The sequence below is a fragment of the Lepidochelys kempii genome, chromosome 8 (assembly GCF_965140285.1).
Source record: "Lepidochelys kempii isolate rLepKem1 chromosome 8, rLepKem1.hap1, whole genome shotgun sequence".
Classification (NCBI taxonomy): Eukaryota; Metazoa; Chordata; order Testudines; family Cheloniidae; genus Lepidochelys; species Lepidochelys kempii.
In genome coordinates, this window is record NC_136387.1 from 20,693,155 (window position 1) to 20,719,995 (window position 26,841).

The 26,841-nt window shown below is 46.5% G+C and overlaps 1 protein-coding gene across 4 annotated transcripts in view; it reads right to left on the reverse strand.

Annotated features, from left to right (window-relative positions):
• The window catches only part of ERGIC1 (endoplasmic reticulum-golgi intermediate compartment 1), a 101,500-nt gene that overhangs the window by 2,256 nt on the left and 72,403 nt on the right, over window positions 1-26,841 (reverse strand). For 3 of the 4 annotated variants that reach the window (XM_073355799.2, XM_073355800.2, XM_073355802.2), the window contains 5 exons: window positions 26,409-26,533; window positions 18,192-18,296; window positions 12,657-12,717; window positions 12,062-12,162; window positions 9,071-9,193 (listed from right to left, as the gene is read on the reverse strand). In XM_073355799.2, coding sequence (XP_073211900.1) covers window positions 9,071-9,193; window positions 12,062-12,162; window positions 12,657-12,717; window positions 18,192-18,296; window positions 26,409-26,533 — 515 coding nt within the window. The remainder of the gene's footprint in view (window positions 1-9,070; window positions 9,194-12,061; window positions 12,163-12,656; window positions 12,718-18,191; window positions 18,297-26,408; window positions 26,534-26,841) is intronic. The other variant, XM_073355801.2, reaches the window with a different exon arrangement.

Here is a 26,841-nt window from a genome sequence, read left to right on the forward strand (position 1 = left end):
GAGAGTTTAGGGATTTTGTTGATGAGACAGACATTTACACAGCTTGAAACCCAGGGAAAAGGTAAGTGCTTACAGTTATTGTATTTGATAGAATCAATGGGTTATTTTGAGGGGGATCAATGCTGGGGAGATGGTTACATGTCAAGGCATGGGAACTACCAGTCCTACTGAAGGGGAAAGGAACTTATTCACAATACTATTAGCCCATTCTCTCTGCCAGCCCTACTCAAGGATGAAATCACCAAGTTAAACACAATGTCACTTGTCTGGTGTGTATTTACAAGAGTCCCCTCTTTATCCCCAGTATTACAAATATAATTGGATTTTCCCCTAGAGTGAACCTTGATCTCACTTTGTCTGAACCCCCTACTTCTGTTATCTACTTGAGTAAGTACCCAGCCCCTTCATACTCCAGGTTCATGCATAAGACCATTTAAAATAGCTTCAATCTGGTACATTTTAATCTAGTAGCTACCCCAAGAAATACTCCAAGGATTCATCACAGTACTGACACAGGACACATCAGTTATTGCTTTTGAAATGTGCACCTACTATGTAGGGGACCTCCAAAGCATGTCCTCACTGTTCCCCAGCCCACCTCAGAGAGTATTAATATACTAGCACAAGGAAGAATTTAAGGCAAAGGAATCTGACCCACCAGTTTCTATCATATGTTCCAATAAAAAGTACAGCACATCTCAAATGTCTAATAAAAGCACCCTTGTCTCACCTTTGTCCTTTCCCATACTCTGCCACTATTCCAGAGACAAATATCTGAGCAGCCTCCCAAGACAGCAGCAGAAACTCTATCATTTGGCACATGTTAAATACGTCTGAACAGAACGCTAAAAAATGTGCCACAGGGAACAATGTTGCATTGGCCCCCAAGGAACGGGAAGGACTTGTCACATCATAAATCCATCTCTAACTTTTAGGATTCTGTGGTATAAATTGCTCCTTCCCCTGGATGTATGCAGTGTTGCTGTAGCCACGTTGGTCCCAAGATATTAAAGAGACAAGGTGGGTGAGGTAATGTCATTTATTGGACCAATTTCTGCTGGTGAGGGAGACCAGCTTTTGAACTTACACAGAGCTCTTCTTCAGGTAACCAGAAGAGCTCTGTGTAGCTCAAAAGCTTGTCTCTCTCACCAACAGAAGTTGGTCCAATTAAGTTATTACCTCATCCACCCTGTCTTCCTCTGGATCATCTTCTATGTAGAGTAGCCCTCTGGAATCTCACTACTCTCCCTTCCTGCTGACTCACTGGCCTGGTCGTGATTCTGTCCCTCCACACACTCACCTCACTTTGGTGGTTCTGTCCCTCCGTAGTCTTGCAGTTGATGGTACAATATCCTTTCCTGACGCTACTCTTATTGACAAACAGCCTCTCTCTCTGTTTCATAGACTCAGCTATTTTAAAATCTCAGCAGAAAAATCTCTTCTCCCTTATGGCATTTAAATCCCTCCCCAACTAGCTTTAGCACAACGGCTTTTAACTAGGCTTGGCAGGATTTGATTTAAATGGTTAGCTGACAGTAAAAGTCGATTTCACCTGACACTCCATATATCCATCAGTAACAATCAGCAAATGCAGCCTCTCTTTGTGTCTGCAAAGATCCAGGGTCACCGGCCCTATGGCTATGCATAGAGCCCCCTGCTGTCAAGCTGTCATCTCACTCACTCACCGGCTGGGAGCGTGGGGGGCTATCCCCAGGGAGGAGCCATTCAACAGCAAGATGGCCTCCCCTGTGGCCAGGGACTTGTCCTCCTCCTTGCAGTCCTCCGCTTTGCCCTGCCAGGACTGCAACCGTTCCCCCACCTTATGCTTGCAGGGATCGGGAGTCACTAGCCCTGCAGTCACGCAGGGCGCCCCTTGCAGCCCTGCTGTCATGGGCCCCTGCAGTCCCGCTATCAATGCCCCACCACGGTTGCACAGGGAGCCCCTTGGAGCACGGCTATGAAACTGAACATTTATTTTAAACCAATCAATCAGAAAAAGGTTAAAAATAAAAATCTGCATCAGCCACTGAATTGACAAAAAAATAAAAATCAAATTCTGGCAAGCCGACTTTTAATTTAGTCACCACACAACATCTTTCCACTGCAGCTTTCTATCATCCATAGCTGTCTACCTTCCCTTATTTATTGTAGAGCATTTTGCAATGCAGGGCGAACGTGTATTGTTCAGCTCGTAAAGGACGGAGACGAATAAGAGGTAGAGCTGGCAGCAGCACAATAGTTAAGGCATCTAACACTTTCCCTTGTAAGAGCCCATTTTCAATTGTTTATGACTTTGCCAAACTAACTGTTCAGGCTGAAGTTTTCCATTCTGGGTGTCTAACTCAGGCTGAATTATTTAATTAATTAAATGTCAACACAAAAGGAAAGAAATGTTTTTTTTTAGGGAAAAATGTTTTTCCAGTGTTAAAAAACTCACAACTATTTCACGGAGAAGCTCTAGCACCTTCATGCTTTGGAGCAAGGACTAGAAATATCACAGAGGAGTTGCCTTGGAAGTCAGAGGTGTTTTTTGGTGTCCCTATGAAAATTTACCCAATTTGTCTGAATTCTAAGCCTTGGAAAATCACCAATTGTACTTGCTCACTAGAAGTTTGCAAAGAGCTTGATAGCAAAATTTTCTGAACATTCCATGCCCACAGAGCTCTGTAGCAATCGTGCTGAGCATACTCCACCCCACCAGAGCTCACAGCATTCTCTGGCCTGGGGCTGACCAGGACTTTCTTTGCAACTGCTCCTCACAGCTGTTGCGGGCCATTGTGGTGCCCAGCACCAGAACTGTGTGCACAGCGATTGCCTTTCCTGTGCTCTCAGTGCTCCCTCTGCAGGTGCCCAGGCAGCGTGGAGAAGGAGGAAACCTGACTTGGGAGGGTGGAGGATTAAAGTGAGGGCAGGAGCAGAGGAGGAATGTGACAGAAGGAAACAATTTGGGGAGGGCTGGGGACGTGCTAGGGGACAGAATCAGAAGAATCCGTAATTACTAAAGCATATTCTTCTCCAGAACCTGGGAATCCTGAGTCCCAGTATTCCTCTGTTGGCAAATACCTGTAAAACTACCAATTCAGTGTGTCTCATCACACTCTAGTAGCTGGTGCACACAGCAATAGCAGGCCAAAATCATTTAACACTTAATTAGCTTAAAGAGCAGATGTCTGTTCTGTGGAACTAATGGTTCCAATTGTGCTGATGGCCCATGATGGTATAGGGATCAATATGGTTCTACGTGGGGTTTTTTCCAGATTGCTTTTCGAAAAATTTGGGAAATTACATGAAAAACCCTATGTTAAAAGAACACTTATGTTTAATAGTCACATGCTCAAAAATTAGGAAACAACAGCATTAAGGTTGCTAATGCAACCCTAATTCCCCCTCTGCCCACTCTGTCTGCATATATATGAACTTTGATATAGTCTTTAATTACATGATCACACACTATTTTTCACAAGACCTCTGCCTCATTTAGGCACAGGATGGATGGTGTTCCAGGAATGAATGAGGGCTGTCTAGTAAATGAGGCTGTTGGCCCCGCCTGCTTCATTTGTTACAGAAGTTGCAAAGTGTGTGGTGAATGAGGCAGGAGACTACAAGAAAAAATAAGCAGTGGATTTTATGGTTAAGGAAGTCAAATGCCACCTTGGAGAAATGGATTCTTATCCCTGCCTCTACCAGAGTTCCTATGTGATGCTGGGCAAGTCACAACCAAACTTTTCACAGGGGGCCACTAGCTGTGTGTTTCTCATTTTCTGAGTGCCCACCTTGAATCACTTGGGGCCTGATTTGTGGAAGTGCTGAGTGCTCACAGCTGTGGCTAAAATTAATAGGAGCTGTTCTGTGAACATCTAAAATGTTAAGTACTCCGAAAAGTCAGGCTCTGCGTGTCTGAGTGAGGGCATCCAAAATCTGAAGGCCAAACTTCTGGCCTACTAGTCTCTTTTATAATCAATATATCTCCTTTATATTGCTTCAGTTCCCCATCTGTAAAACGGGGTTGATAACAACCTGGCTACAGAGGGATGCTGTGAGGATAAAATTAATAAATATTTGTGAAGCATTCAATACTACAATGATGAGCACCATAGAAAAGCCCATGAGGAAATTAATAATTCTGTATTCAGTGCGAGGTTTAAATTGTATGCAGTAAATAAGGCATGGGCCAGACCTGAATGATGGGGATAAAAAGAAATATTGAATAGATATCCCATCAGTGAGCACCATCCATCCTGGGCAACGAATGAGGCAGTAAAAATAGTATGTGTTCATGTAATGAGAGTCTCTATAATAATGCATACGAATGAGGGGCCCAAATTAAAGTTGCTACGGTTTTAACTTATGCGTGCTTGCCTTTGCAACCTTAATATTCTTTTAATGTAGTCTTTTTGTATGTCATTCAGACTGCAGCCTGGGGTGGCTCACTGAACGATAGTGACTCTTGGAGCTGGTGAAAGGTGAACAAACTGCAGTGCTTCCTTTGCTCAGGAAGAGGGAGGATTTGGACACATGCCAGATCTTAGAGATGGATGGGAAAACAGAATAAATTATTTAAAGCTTCAGGGCGAAGGGTCAGCAGCTATAGGGAAGTTAGCTGTGCAACTTCGCTGGGAGGGAGCCAACCCTGATTTAGGCCTATTGCACCATATCTGATTTGCCACAGAACAAATCCCACTGGTATGCCACACAGATGAGCAGCAGTGGCCGAGTTAGGTAGGGAGTTTGTTACAGTAATAAACAGCTCTAATGATAGACTAAAGATGAGAGAGAGCAGTGGGGAAGAAATCACTCATTTATAAACATATTTATAACCAGTGATATTTGCGTCCTATGAGCTCAGTGAAACAGCAAGATGCCTCAATGACGGAGGGGCCGGGTGATGTGTTTCTTGCAGCACAGCTGGCATTCTGGCAGATGAAAGCCTCAGAAACCAGAGCACCTGTCAGAGACTTAATTCATAGTTTTGGGGAGTGAGTACACTCTCCACACTCTGCCCCTCTCCCTTGCCACCCCTCTGAATGTGACGCATGGTGACGCTTCAGGGAAAGTGACAGCTGAGGAGGTGGGCTATTTCAGTCCACAGGGGATCAGCTGACAGGAGATTTTACACCACAAAAAATGCTTTTAGAGTTTGCATCAGATGGTAGGAAAATCTGACTTTAGTGCCGCCACAAGAGGGTGGGGGGAACTCACAGAAAAATGCATATTCATCTGCACAGCTCTGTACTGCTGAGTGCTTATGACTCACACACACCTGGCATTTGGCTGGACTCTGCCTCCCAGCACACACAGATTTTGAGTTTGCTGTGACCAACAAAAGAGGCGATACACAAGGTCTCTCTCTGGGTCAATACAGAAGCGATGCTATGTAATTTATTTGTCACAGTCCACCAGTGAGGTTCTAATATGTGCTCAGAGTCCCGTTCTATGGTGGGCTTCACGGGAAGCAGGCACTACACTATTAGTTATTTGTGTCGTGCCATGGGTGCAAAGGAGCTTTATAGATAGAATGACCAGTAGCTGCCTTAAGATATTTACGCCTATCCCACCATGGGGGAAGACAAATAAAAGAAGGGGAGTACGGGTGCAGGGAGACAATAGTGAGCGATCATGTGATGATAACATGGGCAGCACATTGGAGAATTTTAACAGATATGATTAGGGGACTACAGTGCAGTTGCTAGTAATGGAAGGCTGCATGGGTATAATGAAGGGAAGATGAAAGAAGGGCAATGGCAACATGGCTCTGCCTTCCCTAAGTGAAATACCATACTGAGGATCTTCAGGGTTTCTTCATGATCAGATTTTAAGAGCAGAAGGGGCCACTATAATCATGTAGTCTGACTTCCTCCATAAAACAGGCAATATATTTGCATCCAGTAATCCCTGCCCTGAGCTCAATAACTTGTTGTGGAGCTGGTGCGCATGTATTTAAAGCAAAACTCGGTGTTATTCTAAGACAGCTCATGTGATGGGGAGTCCACCACGCTCCTCAATAAGCTGTTGTGATGCTTAATTGTGGTCACTGCTAAAAATTTGCACCTTATTTCCAGTTTGAACTTTTCTAGCTTTGACTTCCAGCCCCTGGATCTTCTTATGCCTTTGCCTGCTAGAATGAAGAGCCCTCTAATATTAGGCATCTTTTCCTAATCTTCCCTTGGGATTGGGGATTCCTACATTGCACCTTTGTAACTATCTGCTTACTCCTCCCCCAGAGCTAACCCTGTGGACTAAAAGGCTGCTCTCTGGCCAACCACCTAGGGGAGCTCACAACTGATAAAATGTGAAATGTTGCATATACCTACACCTTTATCCACCAATGACTTGTCTACACTGCAAAATGTCACTCTGTTAACCAACACGTTAACTACCATGATGTTAAAGACTCTTTAGACAAGAAGAAAAGGAGGACTTGTGGCACCTTAGAGACTAACAAATTTATTTGAGCATAAGCTTCCGTAAGCTACAGCTCACTTCATCAGATGCATTCATTTAGACAAGGAACGTCAAGTTTAACGTTGTGTCAGCTGTTTGTGACTAACTGTAGGGTTCACAACCGGTTGACATGACGGTAATCATGGTAGCCCTGGTCTTCACTTAGTGCTAAATTGTGCTTAACACTATTTGTTAAAATGGGATACTTAAAGCATTTTCTAGCACAATGCTTTTTGCCATGTATAGATTAGACCTCTTGCATGTCACAGAATGAAGTTCTTAATGTCACTGGAAACAAAAGGTGCGGCCACAAGCTAACAAGTGTTAGACTAGAACAGCATTGCAGTTCAGATGGCAGTAATGAAGGCCGTAACATATGGTACAGCGCTGTGTGTTCTGATGTATCAGTCTCAGCTGCTTTGGGATTTTAAAAAGAAATTCCATGCTAGTGCACGATGTCAGACATCCTCTGTTTATCCACAGAACAAATATGGTAAGGACAACAGCAGCACAAGAGTCCACTGGAACTATATTGCGTAGTGCCAACACTTCTTTCTTACCTGACCTCCCAGCACCTCCCTACACACAGCTGGTAGATCTTAGCACCCACTAGTCAACATCTACATCATTCTTCCAACAGACACCCATGCTTAGGGTTCCTACAGACTCAGAAACTAAAAAGTCAGCTGCCTTTGTGGTAACAAACAGGTTTACATTTACAACCCTACCAAAGCCTCTCAGAGTCCAACAGAGTCTTCTCCCAGCTACACCTCCAAGAACATATTTCAGAACTGCAGTGTTTTTGTGACGACTGTATGACCACAGTCTAGTAAACAGGCTGCTCAATAAGGAATGGCAGGTGCTCCCTCCATAGCCCCCTTCTGTGGTTTTTAACTAAGCATCTGCTGCATAGGCAAGAGCTGAGGGGTTTCTGAAGCCTGCCCCACTCAACAATAACTCCAGCTACCACAAGCAGATAATCTTCTGTTGGATCAGAATGCTGTGGCCTCAGCATGCCAGTGACGATGAGCCAGTCTTCGGGGCAATCGTGATGCAGAAGGCCAGGCTGGTAATACTACACGGAAGAGCTAAAATGATAGGAATGATGACAGATCATCGTGTGTCACTGAGATAGGACAAGAAGGCTGAGGACCAAGGCATCTTAATCCCCAGCAACCTTGCTCTCCCTGATCCTTTCACAAAGCTTCCCCACACCTGCATCGACAAACCGAAGAAGCCAGCATACACACACACAGGGGATCAAACCAAACCTTAGACTTCTCAGCCTAGATAAACATAAGGGAGACATGACCTGGAACTGCATCCTGGCCAGAGGGTCCCATTGATATAGCAAAGATCTGCATGGTAGGTAAATACAAAAGGTCTGACACACAAGTGACATCAGCCACCCTCAAGTAACAGGACTAAAGCTGCCATGGATGTACTGTTACCCTCAGGTCTCAATATAACAAATATTAACACGGAACAGCCCAAATGGAGCTACTTAAACTTGGAAGGCAAATTTGGTGGTAGTCAGGGGAGGAAAGTGAAAAGTCTGGAACATTCTCCCCACCAGCTACTTAGACAATTTTGAAGCACAGTGTTTTATTTAACACAGATGCTACAGTTGTTCCCAATCGTAAGATGACCTCTTAGCAACAAGCAAATAGACATGATAGTGAACAGCAGTGCGGAATACTGAAGTATGGACCGGTCCCAGGTTCCAAACCATGCTACCTACCTCCCCCAAAAAGAAAAGACCATGGGACCACAATTTGGGAGGGAGAAGGACAGCAAGAAGCATTAGCAACCAGGTTAGTAAGCCCTAATGTTTTAACCTATTGACCACACTTTGAGACCAGGCAGACATGCTAATTAAAAAAGGGCCCAAACCATGAAGTTCTGGATCTCAACTCTTCTGCCTCAGAGTTTGGGGGTGTTTTGATCCATCTCTAAAGCTGATTGAAAGGAATTTAACGTTTATTGAGAACTCCAAAAACCGAAGCCTCCTAGGGACAGAGCACAGCACATCTAATAAAGCACCATTTATGTTTACAATTCAAATATTCAAACCCCAGTTCCAAACTACAGGTCTTGGGCACCACCAAAGTCAGGTTATTTCAGTCAGTTTATCATAAACACATGAAGCTTACATGTCCCAGCATGTAATGCTACACATTTTTCTGAGTAGCCCAGGTACATAGCACGATGGGTCCTTTAGTCTGTACAAGCTAGGTCCCATTATTAGAGAGGGGGTCTGCTGCAATCTGCTCTTATTGTGTGTCAGTTAGGTTTTGTCCCCATGTTCCTGGCATATTGCCAACGTGCCTCCCTTCCCTCCTAATGCAATGGGCAAAAAGAGCATGGGTACCGCTGGTGCAGGATATTTGTCATTCTTTTGTGCCAAAGCGGTTAAATCAAACCATCAAAGCTTGATCCTCTCTTATCGGATGCTCCACTTTTCCTTCCAGTTTCGATACGTGTAAGCTGGCTAAGGAAGAGCTCAGCTTTACTCTCAGCTCCTGTCATAGTGCTCTGAAGCAGGAACTCAGTTCCCAGATTGGCAAGGAGGGCAGGGGAAGAGCAGGAGAGGTCAAGAAGGAAGAGTCACAGGCTTAAAGTAACTCACCGATGTGATAAACCTGTACAAAGGTTGCCGCCTCTCTGTATATTTCACTGTGATGGGGCTCAGATCATAGCGAAACCAGATAGCGGGGATAATGCGGCCAGTGTGACTGTAGGCAACATACTCCTGGAAAAAGAGAGTGGGGAGAGAGGAAGGCAGAAAGCGTGAGCAATTTTATTTCAAAGAAGTTGATCTCAGAACTGACTCCACTGGGCTGCTCCTCATTCCTACCCAGGAAAATTGCAACATTCTATCAGGAGATAATAATTACCCATAATGATTACACTAAGAAGAGTAACTTGTTCATTTCTGAATGACTATACTCAACAATACTGACAGCATGGTGATGTGGCAGAGAACAAAAAATGCCACTCAGTATGACCCTAATCCAAAGCCCACTGAAGTCAATGAAAGAAAAAAAAAAAAAGACAGTTTTGGATCAGTCCCAAGTGGATACATGGATTTTCCAAGTGGTTTTAGATAGAGTTCTAGCACTATTACAATTAAACTGCAGCTAACCCACTGGTAAGTTAAGCAATACAAAGGGAATTTAATTTACACCAGCTTGTCGGCCTGCCCCATGCATTCAGAACAACAAAGCTTTCCCTGTATCTGAGGCCCCAAGCACATTGAGATACAAACAGATTTTTGCCTGCCCAGTGCAAATGGGACAGAGCCGTGTTTAAACCATGTTAAGAAACTTGCTCTAGGCAAGGAGGGGACCTAATGTAGCAGAGAGTTTGCAAACACCTTTTTAAATCTGTTGAGCAGAGACACTCTTAGCTTCACTGTGGACAGGGCCCTTTAATCCACTTCCTATATAGCAGGTACATGTGAAGTATCAGCCAAAGGGCAGCTCTCCAGCAAAAGACAGATCATCCACCATTATGGAGAAACCAGCACTGCAAAAGGGATTTCTAAAACCTGCTTTGAAAATACATCTTAGTTCTATCAGGTCTCACCAAGAAAACATTTAGATGATTTGCTGTATAATATTTTAACTGTGCCCTCAACACAAAGATAAATACCAGCCACTGATATGAGCAGACGAACAAGTCGAGGAGGAGAGTTCTCTTTGAGATACAGCAAATCTTTGAGAAATACCTGAGCATGCCCTCACATTCTGGCCCTTATCCCAGCAGACACCCCTTCCTGTGACACGTGTGCCACTTTTGACTGTTAGACCCAACTCTTCAGGAGATAGGGACAACAACAACCCTAGAGAGGTGGATGAAGGACTAACAAAGACATGTCCACAGGTATAACACGAACAGGATGATCTCTTCTCAGGAAAGGGAGAGGGAACCAACTGAAGCAGCACCATCATGCTCCATCAACCCCACAGGGATTTTTCCTTCCTTTTGAAGTCTCTTCCAGAGGAGGTGGACTGAGCTTCAGTGGACAGAACAGGAGGGGACCCAGACCAGCATATTTTAAGGGCTCCTTGCAGAGCTAACTGGTTGATGCCAGAACTGTAGTGGTGGCTTTGGGTGGAGAGGAAACAGAAGATCTAGGAGATAACGTAGGAGAGGAAACAGACACTCTGCACACATCTCCATCATGGTAGAGAACCACCTCATGGCTAGGGCATCTATACCAGACTATTCCAAAGACTTCCTTCCAATTCCTGCTTCCCTCTTATCAGCATGGGAGTCTAGAGCAGAGGCAGTAATCAGAGACCTTTTTAAAATGTACAGAAAATGCAGACGCAGCTCCATTTGCCTGAACTCTGGTTATGAAGAGAACAGTTTTGACAGAACTGACCTCATTTTTTCCTTCCTTACCTCTGCCCTCAGCAACACAGTCCTGATGATACAGTCTTGGCTGAGGGCCCCAACTGCAATCCTGCTCACAGAAGTATCGAGATCAGCAGCTCAGGATGTATGTTTTCCTAATTAATTTCAGAACTTGTATTGCAAGAGAGTCTTATCTGAAGAGTGGTTGTAACATTAAACAGAAAGAATACATTCTATCCAGGGAGAGAAAGCCATCCAAACTGTCAGGACACTCTGTACAGCACAAGCAGAAAGCACAGGAGACTATCACTAGTCTTGGCACAGCTCATGAGAGCAAAATAAATGAGTGGATATTTTAGCAGAATGGCAGCCTCAGAACCCTCAAGTAGCATGGACACAATAAATTTGCATGCAAATGGTCTGAAGGGAAGTAAGAGCCACTCGATGCTCCACTGGGCCAATGCAATCAAGAGATGTCCTGCAAAAACATCCACAGACATGAAGAGCAAGAACCCTGCCCACCTTCGAGTGACTAGCAAAGGGCAGTACTCCCATAAACAATGCATTATGTTTGCGCTATGTGTTAAAATAATAGTTAATTTTTCAGAGTCTAAAGGCTCTTTAAAGGGAAAATAATTAGCCCCCAATCAATTCAGTCATAGGAATGGCCTGCCAGGTTCCCACACTGTAAAAAGAAGGAGAGTACCAGGCAATAAATCTCTCTGAAACTCCCACTGGCCACTGTTTGCCCTTCCAGGCCAATGGGAGCTGCAATCGGCCGAACCTGTGGACGCGGCAGGTAAACAAACTGGCCCGACCCACCAGGGGGCTTACCCTGGAGGGTCTCATGCCAAAAGGTTGCCAATCCCTGATCTAGAATTACTTCAGGCAATGAAGGTTTTAGGTACAATATATATGGACTTGAGTTAAGCTCACATAGGAGAGTGTGAACTGCAAGGCAACAACTCTCCAGAGAAAGAATAATTAGCACCAGACGCTGAGAAAAATTCTCATGCTACTATAATGTAGCAGGTGCTAAGTATAGAAGAGGTGACTGCAAGAGTCCTTGTTCTAAAGCAATTCAGTTCCCCACTCTTCCAGCAGAGGTTACTGTATGCCTACCAAACACAAATGCTTTATAAACAGAGCGCAATACCAATAGCATGGATTGAGCTTTGTAAGTAAAGAGCTTCCTATGAACTCATTGGGTTTTTCTTCCCCAATGGCCAGCCTATGTAACAGTCACCTCCAGCCTTACCTTGTTTGCTACAGTATACTGGTATGAGTACCGCTGTTTGCCGCTTATATCTTCATACACGGTGGGGACTATCTTCAATATATAATCATGAGATGCAAGGGCTATGAGGCAGAAAGGGAAAGGATAGATTAGCCAGTGAAAAAGCTCATGCCTCCCAGAGGAGGGTGGGAGCTCATGACAGCTATTAGTAAAGGATAGGGGTGATTTTGGTGGTAATGGTGGTAGCAGTAGCAAGTGGGTGGGGGTTAGAAGAGCAGTATACAGATGCAAATACCATAAGCCCCCTGCTCAGACTTGCGACAATCCATGTCATACCCAGCTAGTCCCTCTTGTAGCAGATGATCATAATCAAGCTGCAGAGAATGCCACCTACTACAAAATCCAGGGTGCAAGAGGGGAGGTAGCAAAGGACGCTGTGTATTAGGCCTTCCCTAGGGTCAGGGGTGGGAATGGAAATCCCATTCACTGATGCAGGGATTGTTTTGATTGCTTTTCTGGCCTCCTAATCAGTGTTGCATTAATATCCTGGTTTTTATTTTGCCTTTGCCCACCATCGGTGGGCTGGCTAAGCCCTGAAAGCACTGACAATACATACGGTTTGAGCTGAGTTTGTCTGCTCCCCCTAGGGCATTGAATGCTCCATGAATGTTCTGGACCTGGAGAGCGAGAAAACACATACAGTGGTTATATTATATACTTAGTGCTTTTGGCTTTTGCTTCCCCACCTTTGAAGGCTCCAGTTTGACTCAGTCTTCCCGAATGCAAAGCCTCAGCCCAATGAGAAAAAGGCACAAATTATTTTCAGTGACCATTACCACAAGGATTGGCTCCAATTGGTGAGGTTGTAAGATCAATCTCCAAAGATCTAACATTAATGTCCACTCTAAATTGCTTCAGCCAAGGGAGCACTCCCAAATTGGAAGCGACTGGTGGGGAAACACAAGTCAGTCTGAAGCTTTGAGGTGAGTCGCCATGGCAAACGATGACATCATCGCACACCAGTCTGCGTTGGTGGGTAGTGTCAACAACCCATAATTAGGATCAATCTCCCAGCTGGAGAATAAAAGCTTGCACTAGCAAGCTCTCATCATTCTATCACATGCAAATAAAACGTAGAGACTATAGCCTGTTGGGAGTCACACTTTAAAGATTCAAATTCAGGGCAGAACCTGGAGCTTTCTATAGCTTTCACTCAGACGCATTCCTAGAACAAACACACCCTCTTTCAAGAATAGTGTAAGGCGACATGCCAGCTAGGTGATCCATTCCTTAGCAGCTGGTTCCAGGCATGCAAGCGTTAGGCACTCCCAACCCCTCACCACAGATCAATTGGATTCCCCCATTACTCCCCACTCCTCTAAGGTACAGGCTAATGGAATTAGTTGAAAACAATAAGGACCAACATCCACTAATAGAATGACTGATTTGGGAAACTTCTGGAATGGTGAAAGCTATACAGAGGTCCTGAAACTGTAGTCAGAGGGTTGCAGTGGTAACACATGCCACATTAAGATATACAGAAGGAGAAGAGATATCCACTAGCCGGGAAATTACTGACAGACAACAGATAAGCAGTTTTGTTTGGAGGAAGAGTTGTGTCCTTCTAGCTTTCACTGCATTAACAAGTCACTGCACCAATTTGCATTGCCCACCATCCTGCCAACAGCTGTAAGCACTTGACTGCATAGGACACATCCACCTGATCCTACGGCATGTTCCCCTGATCAGTATTCCACAGCAAGATGGTTTGGGAAAGAAACAAGCTAACAAGGTCCCTTATCAATATCCTAGGAAAGAAAATTCTAGCAAGACAAATTCCTTGTTTCTCATTAAACTGAACTGATGGAACAGGTAACACGCAGGTGACAAACATAACTGGAAGCACAAATGGGTTTTCTATAATGTCTTTGAGACTGCTGGTATCTCAAAAGGCTTGCACAGTGTCGAGTTGGAGAGTAGCAGTGTAGTAACTAGGCAGGCAGACAGCATTCTGTGCTATAGCTCACACATCCTTGGACATCTAGAGAGGGGGAATGTTTGACTTGGTAACAGGGTTAACCTCAGCTCTTCTTGATACATGCGATAGGAGTCAAACTTCTACTAGGAAAGCCCTTTGAGACAGGCAGAAAGGCCATCACTTTAAGGTCTCATCTGAAAGATGGCACCTGTTATGACACAGCAGCTCTTCCAACCACTCCTTCAGCATCAACATCCAGTAGAAGTCCTGGCAGGAAACATGAAGCCTCAAGCTTCAGATCAGAGGGTAGAGCACATTAATAGCTGAACAGTTAATCCTGGCAGAATCAGGTACTTTTTGAAGACAACTCTGAATACTTTCCCTCTCCAAAAGGAGCCACACTCTGAAGTGACTACACAAAGGAATTAATGGTCAAGCAGAAGTGTCCTCGTATTAGGGGATACTTTGGGGGCAGCTCAGGATAGGAGTCTGCCTAATAACTGTGACCTCTACATAATCTAAAGGAGGGAGCATATGTCAGTGAGGAAGCATACATGCTTGATTTACACGAGATGCTGGCTGCACTACAAGCGACCAACCACTGCAACATGCCAGCAGAATGCCTGGTGGTTTTCAATGTCATAATACCTTGAAGAGGTGGAAAAGCAAGGCAGCTGGTGTTTAGCAGGCATAGATGCATGGATGTGTGTATGGACTGCTGGCTTAGCTCAGCATATTTACAGGCAGCTGTGGTAATTCAAAACTAGTTCAGAAGGGATGAGCTCAGGTAAACATCTATTTCAGAGGACTGTCTGTGCATTATATAACTCCATGAACCATCCAACCCTTCCTAAGGTTCACACACAAGACATCAGAGTTAAGTTTAAACTACCAGGGTAAGGCCAGGGGAAGATGTGTCACTCAATAATAGTTCTAAGACACATGATACATATAAAAGTTCCCCCAATTTCCTTCATCTTAGTGGGTAGCACGTCACTTGCTTCTGCTCCACTTGGTACTTTGGCCTGGTCTACACTAGGGAAATTTACAAAACGTTTTCCTCCAATTCAGCTTGAGCCACTATTAAAACCAATCGGAAACATAGTTTAGACAAGGTTCCAGCAGCCAGACCAGTCTTAAACCACTATTTCAATTAGACTTGCTTTTCAGAAAGTTTAGCTAAAATATTGGTAAAAATGGGTTGCTGGATCCTTGTCTGAACTCTGGTGGTCACCTGTTTTGATGACAGTTCAGCTGAAACAGCGCTAAAACTGGTGGGATACTTTTTGTAAGTTTGCCTAGTACAGACAAGGCCTAGGAGGCCATACACAACAGCATACAGTCAAGGCACAAACAACAGACTTTGGGGGCAAATGTCCAGTGTCTGGAAAACATTCCAAGTTCTTCCAGTGTCAAAAACCCACAAGCTGTAGGTATAATGTCCTGGGAGGCTAGAGTTCAAGAACGCATAGTTACAACACAAAAAAACCTGCCCTTTAAATTATTTCATTCTTCTGTGTAAACAAGGAGAGCGAGGATCCCAGACCAGTAGTTTACTGAGAGCAATGTCTCATTTTTGTGCCACAAGTAGAGGGGTGCCTGGAAGATTCCACCCCCACGACACACATCCCAAATTGGACAGGAGCTAAGCCCAAGGCTCCGCGCAATCATAATTTGATCATCAGCAACATTTACAGTGAGCGGCATCTGATTTTGGTGACTCACATGAACAGAGCTTATTTTGTGGGCACAGCTTGGAGGAGTACCGCCACCATTTCCCAGCCACCTTCCAATCTGGTCATGGATGGCAGGAGATAGCCCCATTTTGCAGACAGGGAAACCGAAGCACCGAGTTGTTAAATGATTTACCCAAGGTCACAAAACATCTGTACGATACAGGTAAGTGACTAGACCCTGATCTACTGAACACCAGTCCCATGCACTAGAGCACGCTGTCAGAGTACTGGAGAGAACACCCCTGACCCATTTTGAGCTCTGCACTTCAAATTCAGGCAGTACTGAGATGAAATGTAGAAAAGGTTAATGAAGCCTAAAGTAGCACAACCTCTGAGACTCCAGTGGGCTTTTCACTATTGGAGAGAGGGGATAAATATTCTCCTAGTCTGTCAGCAAATGGAGGTGGGGAGATCCCTTGAGGGATAATCTGGGAGGTTTTTGCAGTTGGAGTTTATGAAAAACTCACATTTCAGGCCACGACACAATAAGGAACAAGGGAATCAGGCAAGCCCTTCAACCCACTATTAAATCAGCAGATACCCTAAGATAAACACTGAAGAAAGCTCACTCATATCCAGATCACATGAAAATGATCCACACCCCCCACCTCACGAAATCACTCAGGATACGTCTTTTGCTGCAGCTGGAGTATGCTTCCCCCAGTGCAGACCCACTAGCTCTGCTTCAGCTAGGATGCTAAAAAAACAGGGTGGCTGTGGTGGTGGCTCAGGCTAGCCACCCAAGTACATACCCAGGAAGTGAGGTGAGCTTGTGCATGGTTGGCTAGCCTGAGCTGCCGTTCATGCTACTGTGGCTACACTGCTATTTTTAGCATGCTAGCTCAAGCAGAACTAGTGCATCTATGTGCCTGCTCTAGGAAGCACACTCCGCCTGCAGCGTAGACACGCCCTCAGTGGCTCTCACTAGTGCTTGCTCAGACTTGCTAGAAGCAGAGTAATGAACATCTCCTCCCATGTCACATACCCTTTAGCTCATGGGTTTTGCTTACTGTGCCAGCAGCATGTGCACACACATGCATGAAGAGACGGAGGTGACTCAACAGCATGTGTTATTTAGAGGCATGAGATTTCTGAATCAACCTGTAATGGCACACACCAATAGCCAGCTACATCTGGGAGAGTGGCAGACTATATGATGTACTAAATAATTCTATGCTGGGGGACACTATGTCTGCAATCAGACATCTTCTGCCTGTCCCCCTCCATGCCCAAAGCCCTCCAATTGTCCAGCCTTCTCACCACATTCATGCTAACACTCTCCGAAGACTGCAGGATGCAGTGGTGGGAACATTCCCACATAGGACATGTTTCCCATGCAGTCAGCAGTAGCCCCTATTTGCACTTCCTCTTATAGCGGACCACCATGTCTACTAAAGTTAAGATTTATTTTTCATACTTTTCAAAGTGCTTTACACATTAAACCTCCTAATCAATATGCTAATATTTCAGTGCTCCAACACAAGACATGTCCTAAAGGAAGCAGGAGCAGAATGAAATAGAGGACGACAAAGCAATGCTTTAGACTCATTAGCATTACAAAGATTTTGGAGTACGCAGGCATGTGTGGAACAGGGAGCAGCATAATGAAATGTCTGTGTTGAGGAACCAGGATTACAAAGAGGCTCTGTTTAAGCCATACTGGGGGGTAAGTCATGGAATAGGTTTGTGCATGCACCTTTGTATCCCTATGAAGTCAGCTTTCTGGAAGCAAATTACAAAGGTGTGAGTTGTCTCCATTAAGAAGTCAGGAATTATGCAATAACATATAGCACACCAGGTGAAACGCTAGCCATAGGGCAAATGCACACATTCACCTTCTCCCCAGCTGTAGGCTGGCAGCTTTGAGCAACCACTCAATTTGTCCTATGAGAAGGGGGAAGTTGCTAGATGTCTCACTTTCTAATCTTTGATCTCCCTTAGAAGTATAGTGAAAGGAAGGGCAATGGGGCTAGAATTTTTTGCAGTAGCATATGCTCTCAACTACCACACCTATGGTATTGTAGTCCCTTGATGTACATGCCTAGCCTCCACAAAGCCGCTAACTGAAGCTACATGTGCAAAATGAATATTCAAAGCAACTTGCCAAGTGCTGTAGCGGGGAATCTGGACTCAGGATTCCTAAATTCTATTCCTAGTGATGCCAGTGACATCACAACCTTTTTATGCCTCCATTTCCCATCACCATCTGTGCAGCAAGGATAGGGCTACCTATCCATCTTTTCAAAAGCACTGTGAGATCTATAGATGAAACACAGCCACAAAAGTTTTAAGTTCTCTATTGTGAATGAGAATACAGCTCCTCCCTGCCCTTCCCCACCACACACAGCCCTTCTGTAAAATGCTCCAAAATGTAGTAAAAATAAGACTGGTTCCTCTGCCCCTGTAGGCAGCAAGATGGCCCGGATGGAGGACTCACCTGTAACTTATCCCCAAATGAGAGTTTGTGGATGATGTGCGTCATGTCAGGATTCTGAGGCTGTGCAGTGGCACTGTGTGTTGACACATGAAAGTTACCTGGAACCTGCAGTCAGCCAATCATTAAAAAAAAAAAAAGGAAACACATGACTATATTTTATTTCCTTAGGCATTATTAGGTATCGCACCACAAAATAGGACCACAAGGATAAGATCATAGACCCGTCTACTCTAGGAACGGCCACTACTTGATGTTTCAGAGAAAGTTTGAAAGCCCATAACGCACCTGGCCAGTGAGGTAATGCTGCACATAGAGGGGAGATCGGCTTACATCCCAAAATACAAGACCCAAGTGGCCGTATAAACACATTGCATACACTTATTTTCAACAAATCATACCCCAGCATTTCCAGGTCCCAAGACCTAAGGCATACCTTCCCTTTCGCCCATCAAAATGAAGATCCACGATTGCCGCAGGTGAAAAATAATTGTCTAAAATTTTTCTCCCACACTCACACTTATACATGGACCCATTATTGTTTAGCTGCGTAGAAAAGTCCTGGGTACCAGTCTTATATATATAAAAAGAGTTAGAGGCTTCACGTACATACAAACTGGTCAGATTTTCAGCTTCCAGCCCTGACAGTGGCCACCTCAAGAACAGGTTTTGTTAACTTAGGGAAAAAGAGAGTTACCTTTTCTGTAACCGGTGTTCTTCAAGATGTGTTGCTCATGTCCATTTCATATTAGGTGTGTGTGCTCGCCACATGCACCGGTGCTGGAAGATTTTCCCTTAGCAGTATCCGTAGGGGAGTGCCTCTGGCGCCCTCTGGAGTGGCACCCGTATGGCACAGTATAAGGGGCGCCACCAGCTCCCACGACCCTCAGTTCCTTCTTGCCGGAAACTCCAATAGTGGGGAAGGAGGGCGGGTTGTGGAATAGACATGACCAACACATCTCAAAAAACACCAGTTACAGAAAAGGTAACTGTCTTTTCTTCTTCGAGTGCTTGCTCATGTCCATTCCATATTAGCGACTCCAAAGCAGTACCTCTGGAGGCGAGTAGGAGTTCACGGACATGTAGATTGCAACACCACTCTACGGAACCAAGTGTCGTCCCTGGCCTGCTGAGTGATGGCATAATGAGTCATGAATGTATGGACAGAAGACCACGTTGCAGCTTTACAGATGTCCTGGATAGGGATGTGTACCAGGAAGGCCGTCAAAGCGGCCTGCGCTCTCATCAAGTGGGCTGTGACAATCGGCGGTGGCAGAACCCCTGCCAGGCCATAACAGGTCCTTATGCATGAAGTGATCCAATTGGAAATCTTCTGCAAGGACACCGGGTGACCCTTCATCCTATCCACTGTAGCAATGAAGATTTGAGTCGATTTTAGGAAAGGCTTAGTGCATTCTAAATAGAAAGCCAAGGCCCTTCGGACGTCCAGCACATGAAGATGCCTCTCCTCACTTGTCTTGTGTGGTTTGGGTCAGAACACCAGGAGGAAGAGGTCCTGGTTCATATGGAAGGTGGATACCACCTTCGACAGGAAGGCCGGGTGGGACCGCAACTGAACCTTATCATTGTAGAAGACAGCGTATGGAGGTCCTGAGATCAAGGCTTTAATTTCAGAGACCCGTCCTGCCGATGTCACCGCCACCAGGAACGCAGCCTTCCGTGACAGGTGGGAAAGGGAGCAGGACCCAGTGGCTCAAAGGGTGAGCTGGCGAGCCTAGAGAGGACCAAGTTAAGATCCCACTGTGGGACAGGAGTCCGTACCTGTGGGAAGAGTCTCTCGAGGCCTCTCAAGAATCTGACCGTCCTGTCATAAGAAAACACCATCTGCACAGTGCCATGTGACCCAGCAGGCACAAGCAAACCCTGGCCATAATCAGAGGGAATGTGGAGAACTCTGTGATGGGGTCCATCAACGTCTGGAACCTTTCTAGCGTCAGGAATGCTCTGGCACGGTCGAGTCGAGCACCGCTTCAATTAACTCTATCCTTTCCACCAGAACTAACATAGATTTTTTGTGGTTCACCAATAGGCCCAGGGAGCGGCACGTGGCTTGCAGCACCATGACATCCTCTTCGACCTGAGACCTGGAGTTGCTCTTGACTAGCCAGTCATTGAGGTACGGGTAGATCTGGATACCCCGACGCCTGAGGTAAGCCGCCACCACGAGCACGCACTTGGTAAACACTCTGGGTGCTGTCTCCAGGCTGAACGGGAGGACCGCAAACTGGTAGTGGTGGGGCCCCACCATAAACTGGAGGAAGCATCTGTGACCTTGAAAGATCGCTATGTGGAAGCATGAGTCCTTCAAGTTGAGGGCGGCATACCAGTCTCCTGGATCCAGGGGAGGGGATAATAGAAGCCAAGGAGACCATGTGGAACTTTAGCTTCTTTAGATACTTGTTGAGGTCCCTCAGGTCCAGGATGGGCCATAGATGGCCCTTGGGATTAACTAGTACTGGGAATAGAACCCCCTTGCTCCTGTACACGAGAGGAACTTCTTTTACTGCACCCAGTTGTAGCAACCCCTTTACCTCTTATGCAACAAGACTCTCATGAGAAGGAGCCCTGAAGAGGGACGGGGAAGTGGGGTGGGAAATAAACTGTAGGGTATAACCCTCCGCCACAGTATTGAGGACGCAGCAGTCTGAAGTTATAGGCATCCATGCGGGGAGGAAAAAATAAAGGCAGTTGGATAACAACGGAACAGACGGATCTGGGGTGAAGTCTGGTAGGTTGCCCTCAAGTTCACCCTCAAAACTATAGCTTGCCCCCCTGCTTATTGCAGATTGAGCCCGACTGGGCAGAGGGAGGAGGTGGGTGGCTTGGGTGGCGCTTGTAGCCCCTACTCTTCTTATGGGGGGAACTCCTTGTGGGTTTGTCTCCCTTGGGTCTGAAATTGCTGCAGTTTGAACCACTTATGGGCTGGACCTGGAACGTACAGCCCCAAAGTTTTCAGGGTAATGTGGGAGTCCTTAAGGCCATGCACTTTACCATCTGTCTGTTCTGCAAACAGGACCTGGCCATCAAAGGGGAAGTCCTGCATCAATTGCCGAGCCTCCGTTGAAAGACCCTCTGTTGACAGACCGAGAGGAGCAGCCAGGATGCCCTTTGCATGGAGATGGCCAAGGCCACGGTACGAGCCACAGAGTCTGCTGTGTCCGAGGCTATTTGGAAGGCCGCTCTCACTGCAGCAGTGCAGTCTTCGAGGATTGCCCGGAATGCCTTCCTGGACCCTTTGGGCAGCGAGACCTCGAGTTTTGCCACAGACTGCCACATATTGTAGTCGTAGCAGCCAAGGAGGGCTTGGTGGTTGGCCACTCTCCACCTAAGGCTGGAAGACTAATACATTTTTCACCCAAACAAACAGTCTCTTCAAGTCTTTATTCTTGGGCGTAGCCCCGGGTTGACTCTGGCTCTCACTCTGATTAATGGCCTCAACTATGAGGGAGTTTGGGGCTGGGTGAGTATAGAGATACTCATGGCCTTTAGTTGGCACAAAATATTTGCACTCAGCCCTTTTTGAGATGGGTGGAAGGAGGTGGGGCTTTGCCCTAGGGCATTAATTATTTTCAATACCCTCCCATGTAGGGGTAAAGCCACTCTAGCAGGTGACGTGGAGCAAAGGACATTGAACAGTGAGTCCTAAGGCTCCTCAAGTTCCTCTTCCTGGAGCCCCTGGTTACAGGCAACCCTCTTCAAAAGCTCCTGATGAGCTCTGGTGTCATCTTGTGGAACTGGGTGAGGGGCACCCGTAATCGCTTCGTCTGGCGATGATGAGGACGAAGCCAGGGCCAAGGGATCCACCACATCCCCCGGTGGTCCAACTGGCTGCTCCCCTAGTTCCTCAGGGGACTTGGTGGGGGAGGAGGGGGCTTCCCCTGCGGGGCCTCCACCTCCAGAGGAGGATGGGATGCCGCGGCTGATGGCCTATCTGAGGCCCCTGCCACCAATCAGGCAGCCTGGGAAGGCTGAGTGAACCCCCATGGATTCCAGGGGTACCACGCTGCTGGCCATTGGCCCAGAGGCTACGGGTCAGTTGCAGTACTTTTGAGGTCGATAGTACCACTGGTGCAGGGGCCTGTCCTGCTACCAGGGACTCCTGATCAGCACTGGAGTTGCAAGCGGAACGGATGCTGCAGAATGACCATAATCAGCTGGCCCGACGGCACTCCTCACCTTGGTGCCCGCTGCTGTGCCTCGGCACTGACCTGTCTGGTTGGGACGAGTTCCTCCCATGGGACCCTGGGGATCTTCGGCGTTCAGCGGATCTACGCCTCACACTGCTTGAGCTGTACCAGGATCTAGAGTGGGACCAGGAGTAAGAGCAGGCCAGTCGTCGATAGAATCTCCCCGATTGAGGGGATTCACATCTTGGCAACAGGTGCTGTCGGGTGGGTGACCGGTGACCCCATTCCACCGATCGGTCGCAGGACCGGTGCCGCAACATTGGAGACCCAATGGGTTGGTCTCAATGCTCATGCCGGGGGGCGCGTGCCATGGCAGGTCTGCACCAGGTTACCAGCAAGCTGCACCTCGAATCCTGCTTTTGGTGCCCAGGGTCTGGAGACAGACGAGGGCTTCTCTGAGCCGGTCTCCGGAAGTCCGAGGCATGACAGCTCCATGCGGGCGAGCGCTGGTGGGATGTCATCCGCAATGGGGAGCGGCGCTGCTGAGGCAGGGAAAGTCGGAACGGTCCCAAGGGTTTGGTACCACCAGAGCCGGTGTGGGCGGCACCAGAAGCGTCAGGATCTCTTGCGTTGCCTGCAGGGCCTCAACAAGACTTAGAGCTGATAGAGGCCCTCATCACCATCTGGTGTGGCAGGCATAGTACGGGAGGGGCTCGACCGCTCAACATGAGCTGGGGCCCGACTCCCTGATGGAGGTGTCAAGTCGCCCAACACAGATCTTGGCTCTCCGCCGGCCCTCTTCTCTCCCTCCTGGGAAGTGGGAGATCTTCCCCGCGCGGGCTTCTTGGCCAGGGAAGGAGATCGGTGCCAGCTCGTAGACGGCACCAGCGGGGCACTCCATACTGATGCTGCAGTGCTCAGGGCTGAGTCGGATCTCTGCTCCGGTGTCAGGGTCAGTGCCAAGTCCATCAGGAGTGCCCTAAGATAGATGTCGGTATCATTTTTAATTCTGGGTTTGAACGACTTAGAGATGCGACACTTGTCGCTTATGTGTCCTTCTCTGAGACATCTTAAACAGCTAAAGGGCGGGCTGCTGATTGGCATGGGCCGCTTACAACGATCACATGGTTTAAAGCCTCGGGATCGGGGCATGCCCTGTCTCTAGGCTGAGTCCCATCTGGGACCAACTAACTAGAACTATACTAAGTGTAAATACTAAACTATTTTACAAAGAAACGTTTGTGAGACACACTGAACACTCTGAAAACTGAATTAAGCAAAAGCTAGCCAAAGCAGCAGAAGTTCCAGCACCATCACTGATGGCAAGAAGGAACTGAGGGTGGGGGGAGCTGGCGGTGCCCCTTATACCACGCCATGCAGGCGCCACTCCAGAGGGCATCAGAGCCGGTCCCCTACGGATACTGCTAGGGGGGAAAAACTTCTGGCACATGTGAGCACACACACCTAATATGGAATGGACATGAACAAGTACTCAAAGAAGAACAGTAACTTCTGCATACATAAAAAGCTACAGTTCACTGTAGCTCACGAAAGCTCATGCTCAAATAAATTGGTTAGTCTCTAAGGTGCCACTAGTACTCCTTTTTCTTTTTGCGAATACAGACTAACACGGCTGCTACTCTGGATTCTGCATACATGGATTTCACCTAAGGGCTTCAGTTGCCATGACAATGTAAAGCAGCTGCTCTCATGTCGTTTTTGATTGGATCACTCTGGAATTCAGACACTTCAGAACATGATTACCAGAACTGCACCATGAAACCTTTCAACAGAGTCAATGCAACTGCTGCTCTGAAAGGGCCAGGTAAATCTTCCTTGGCAGCTCAGTGCAAAGGATTGGTGTCAGAAGAAAAAGATCTTGAGTGCTGATGTGGTTGGCAACACCTAGCAACAACTGATGCATTGTAGAACAGTAGTGGGAGAATTACCACTGGAGCCATTACCTTAATGATCCCGATAGCTCTGCACCAGCGGAGACTGGCATATAAGGGAAGACCACATGGTGCTTAGTTTAGATCCGGGGTTCTGAAACTGGGGGTTGTTACCCTCAGGGATTATGAGGTTATTACACGAGGGGTCGTGAGCTATCAGCCTCCATCCCCAAACCCAGCTTCACCTCCAGCATTTATATTAGTGTTCAATATTTTTTAAAAATGTGTTTTTAATTTATAAAGGGGGTCGCTTGCTGTGTGAAAGGGGTCACCAATACAAAAGTTTGAGAACCACTGCCTTAGATCAAAGCAAGTCTAATCCAAATGGTTGTATGAACACCCGGATACCACTGGGAATGCTTGTATGTGTGCACATGATGTGTGTTACAAGCATACTAGGGAAATGATACTGGGGATGAAGAAGCATAGTCAACATTTAGAACCACACAGACTCATCTCACTGCTGCTCTCTGCATTCTCTCCCATTCACTGTACCCACCGGTTGTCTTGCCATATGCTATCATACACTTGTTAGACTCCAATGGAGCAACAGTTAAGCATGTGCTTAACTTTACACACACAAGCTGTCCCACTGAAGTCAACAGGACTAATCACATACACAGAGTTCAGAGCGGCTTAGCTATCTGCAAGATCAGAGCCTACGATTGTAAGACCATGCCTTCAGTATGTGTGTGTACAGTGTCAAGCACAATGAGACCTAAATCCGCGACTGCGGCCTCTAGACCCTATCATAATGCGAATTAACCCATGCTTACACAGCATGGCTTGTCCTCTTCTAGTGGCTGGACCCAAGAGGTTTGTAAGTCCATACAGCCTTTTTGCTAACAGACTGGGATCTTTTAGCTCAGGCAGTAGAGGTTCATGCTTTTAGAGCCAGAGCCCCTGGGTTTGACCCCTGCCGCCAAAGACCACCCCCAGGAGTGATGTATTACCCAAATAATAAAAACAAAAATTAAAGAGAGTCAAGCAGATCACCCTATTCCTACTTTGTGAGAGAAGAACATACAGCAAGCCTCCTGGCTCTGACCTGTGCCGGAAAGCAGACACATTACACGTACCAGACAGGAACTTCACTTCCTTAGCCTACACTTCAGAGAGCTCTCAGACTTTCAGAACAAAAAGATGAAACTGCACTGAGCTCTATCCCAGCTTAGCAGCTAGTCAGTCATCAGTCTCGCTGGCTGCTTAGTGGGAGAGAGAGACAAAAAAGACTATGCTTCAAGGAACTAGTAAGTCCAAATCATTTTCATGCCACAGCGTAAGCAAGGGGCTCTGCCGGTTATTTTTAGATGTGATTTAACATGCTCTGGGAGGGGGAGAAGGAAGCAGGATTTGGCTGCCTCTGTGGTACATGACAAGGCGTGAATAAAGCCGTCAGTGAGCCACACCCTTCCAATCCCCACATCCCATTTAGTCATCTGCAGCATTACATAGCCAGAGTAACCAATTCTGGACACACCCATCCCGGAGAGGAACTTCCCTAGGCCTGTATATTCATTCCCTCAGAGCATGCCAGAGATCCATTTCTACACAGCACATAGGGTGCACGCACGTGGGTGTTCATGGCACCCCATCTAAACACGAAGACATTTCTGTCAAGCTGGCATCCCCAAATGGGGAACATTCCAATCATTCTGCAGTTCTTGGAATAGGACAGAGTTTGGATCAGAATGTGCCAAAGCTCTTTGCACAGCAGTGAATCATGTACTAGAGGTGCTGTGATTATGGAGGGCAAACAGCAGCCATTCTGCATTCCCCAATAGCTCATACACAACCTAAGACATTAGAGCCTGTTTTAATGAAAGGGGCTGTTGGCCACAACACAGGCCTGTTTTCTGCTATTCAAGAGGTGACACCTAGAATGTTGTTCTAGACAGGGGTATATGGGCGCTTTATTTAATACTTCTATAGGTCTAACTGTGCAGCCTCTCCTCCTAGTGCTATACTGCAGCATCAGAGAGCTGAGCTCATGTCCTGATTTGAAACCACAATACCTGCAGAGCTATTCAGATGTGGGCTTTCAGGAGCACTTTGCATATGGGGCTTGCCAGCTGCTCCCGAACCACCGTACACCCACAACCGGAGTCATTCACACTCACCTTGTTGATGCTGAAGTGGCCCTCAAACCTGCAGCCATCCCCATTATTGAGAGGTACTTTCATTGAGTTGTCAATATGACCAACTTCGTGCCTTCCCATTTCATCCTGAATGTCCAGTCCAACCACTACCCGGTTGGGAGGGGGAAAAGGGAAAGATAAACGTGGAGAAAGTTACAAACAGGAAAAGGTGTGCACAATTCTTTGTGGAGCACAAACAACTTTTTCCTGGCATTCAACAGAATCGTTCAAGTAAATTCACCTCTTAAAGTAAAGGTCATTGCTGCTCATCAGCAGTGATGGAATAATCACCAAAGAGCTTTTCAGCTTCAGAGTATTTTATGAATATTAATTTAGACATTACACCCTTGGGAGGTAGGCCTAATTCCCATTTTTCAGATTGAGAAAGTGAGGCAGAGAAGTTAGGTTATTTGCC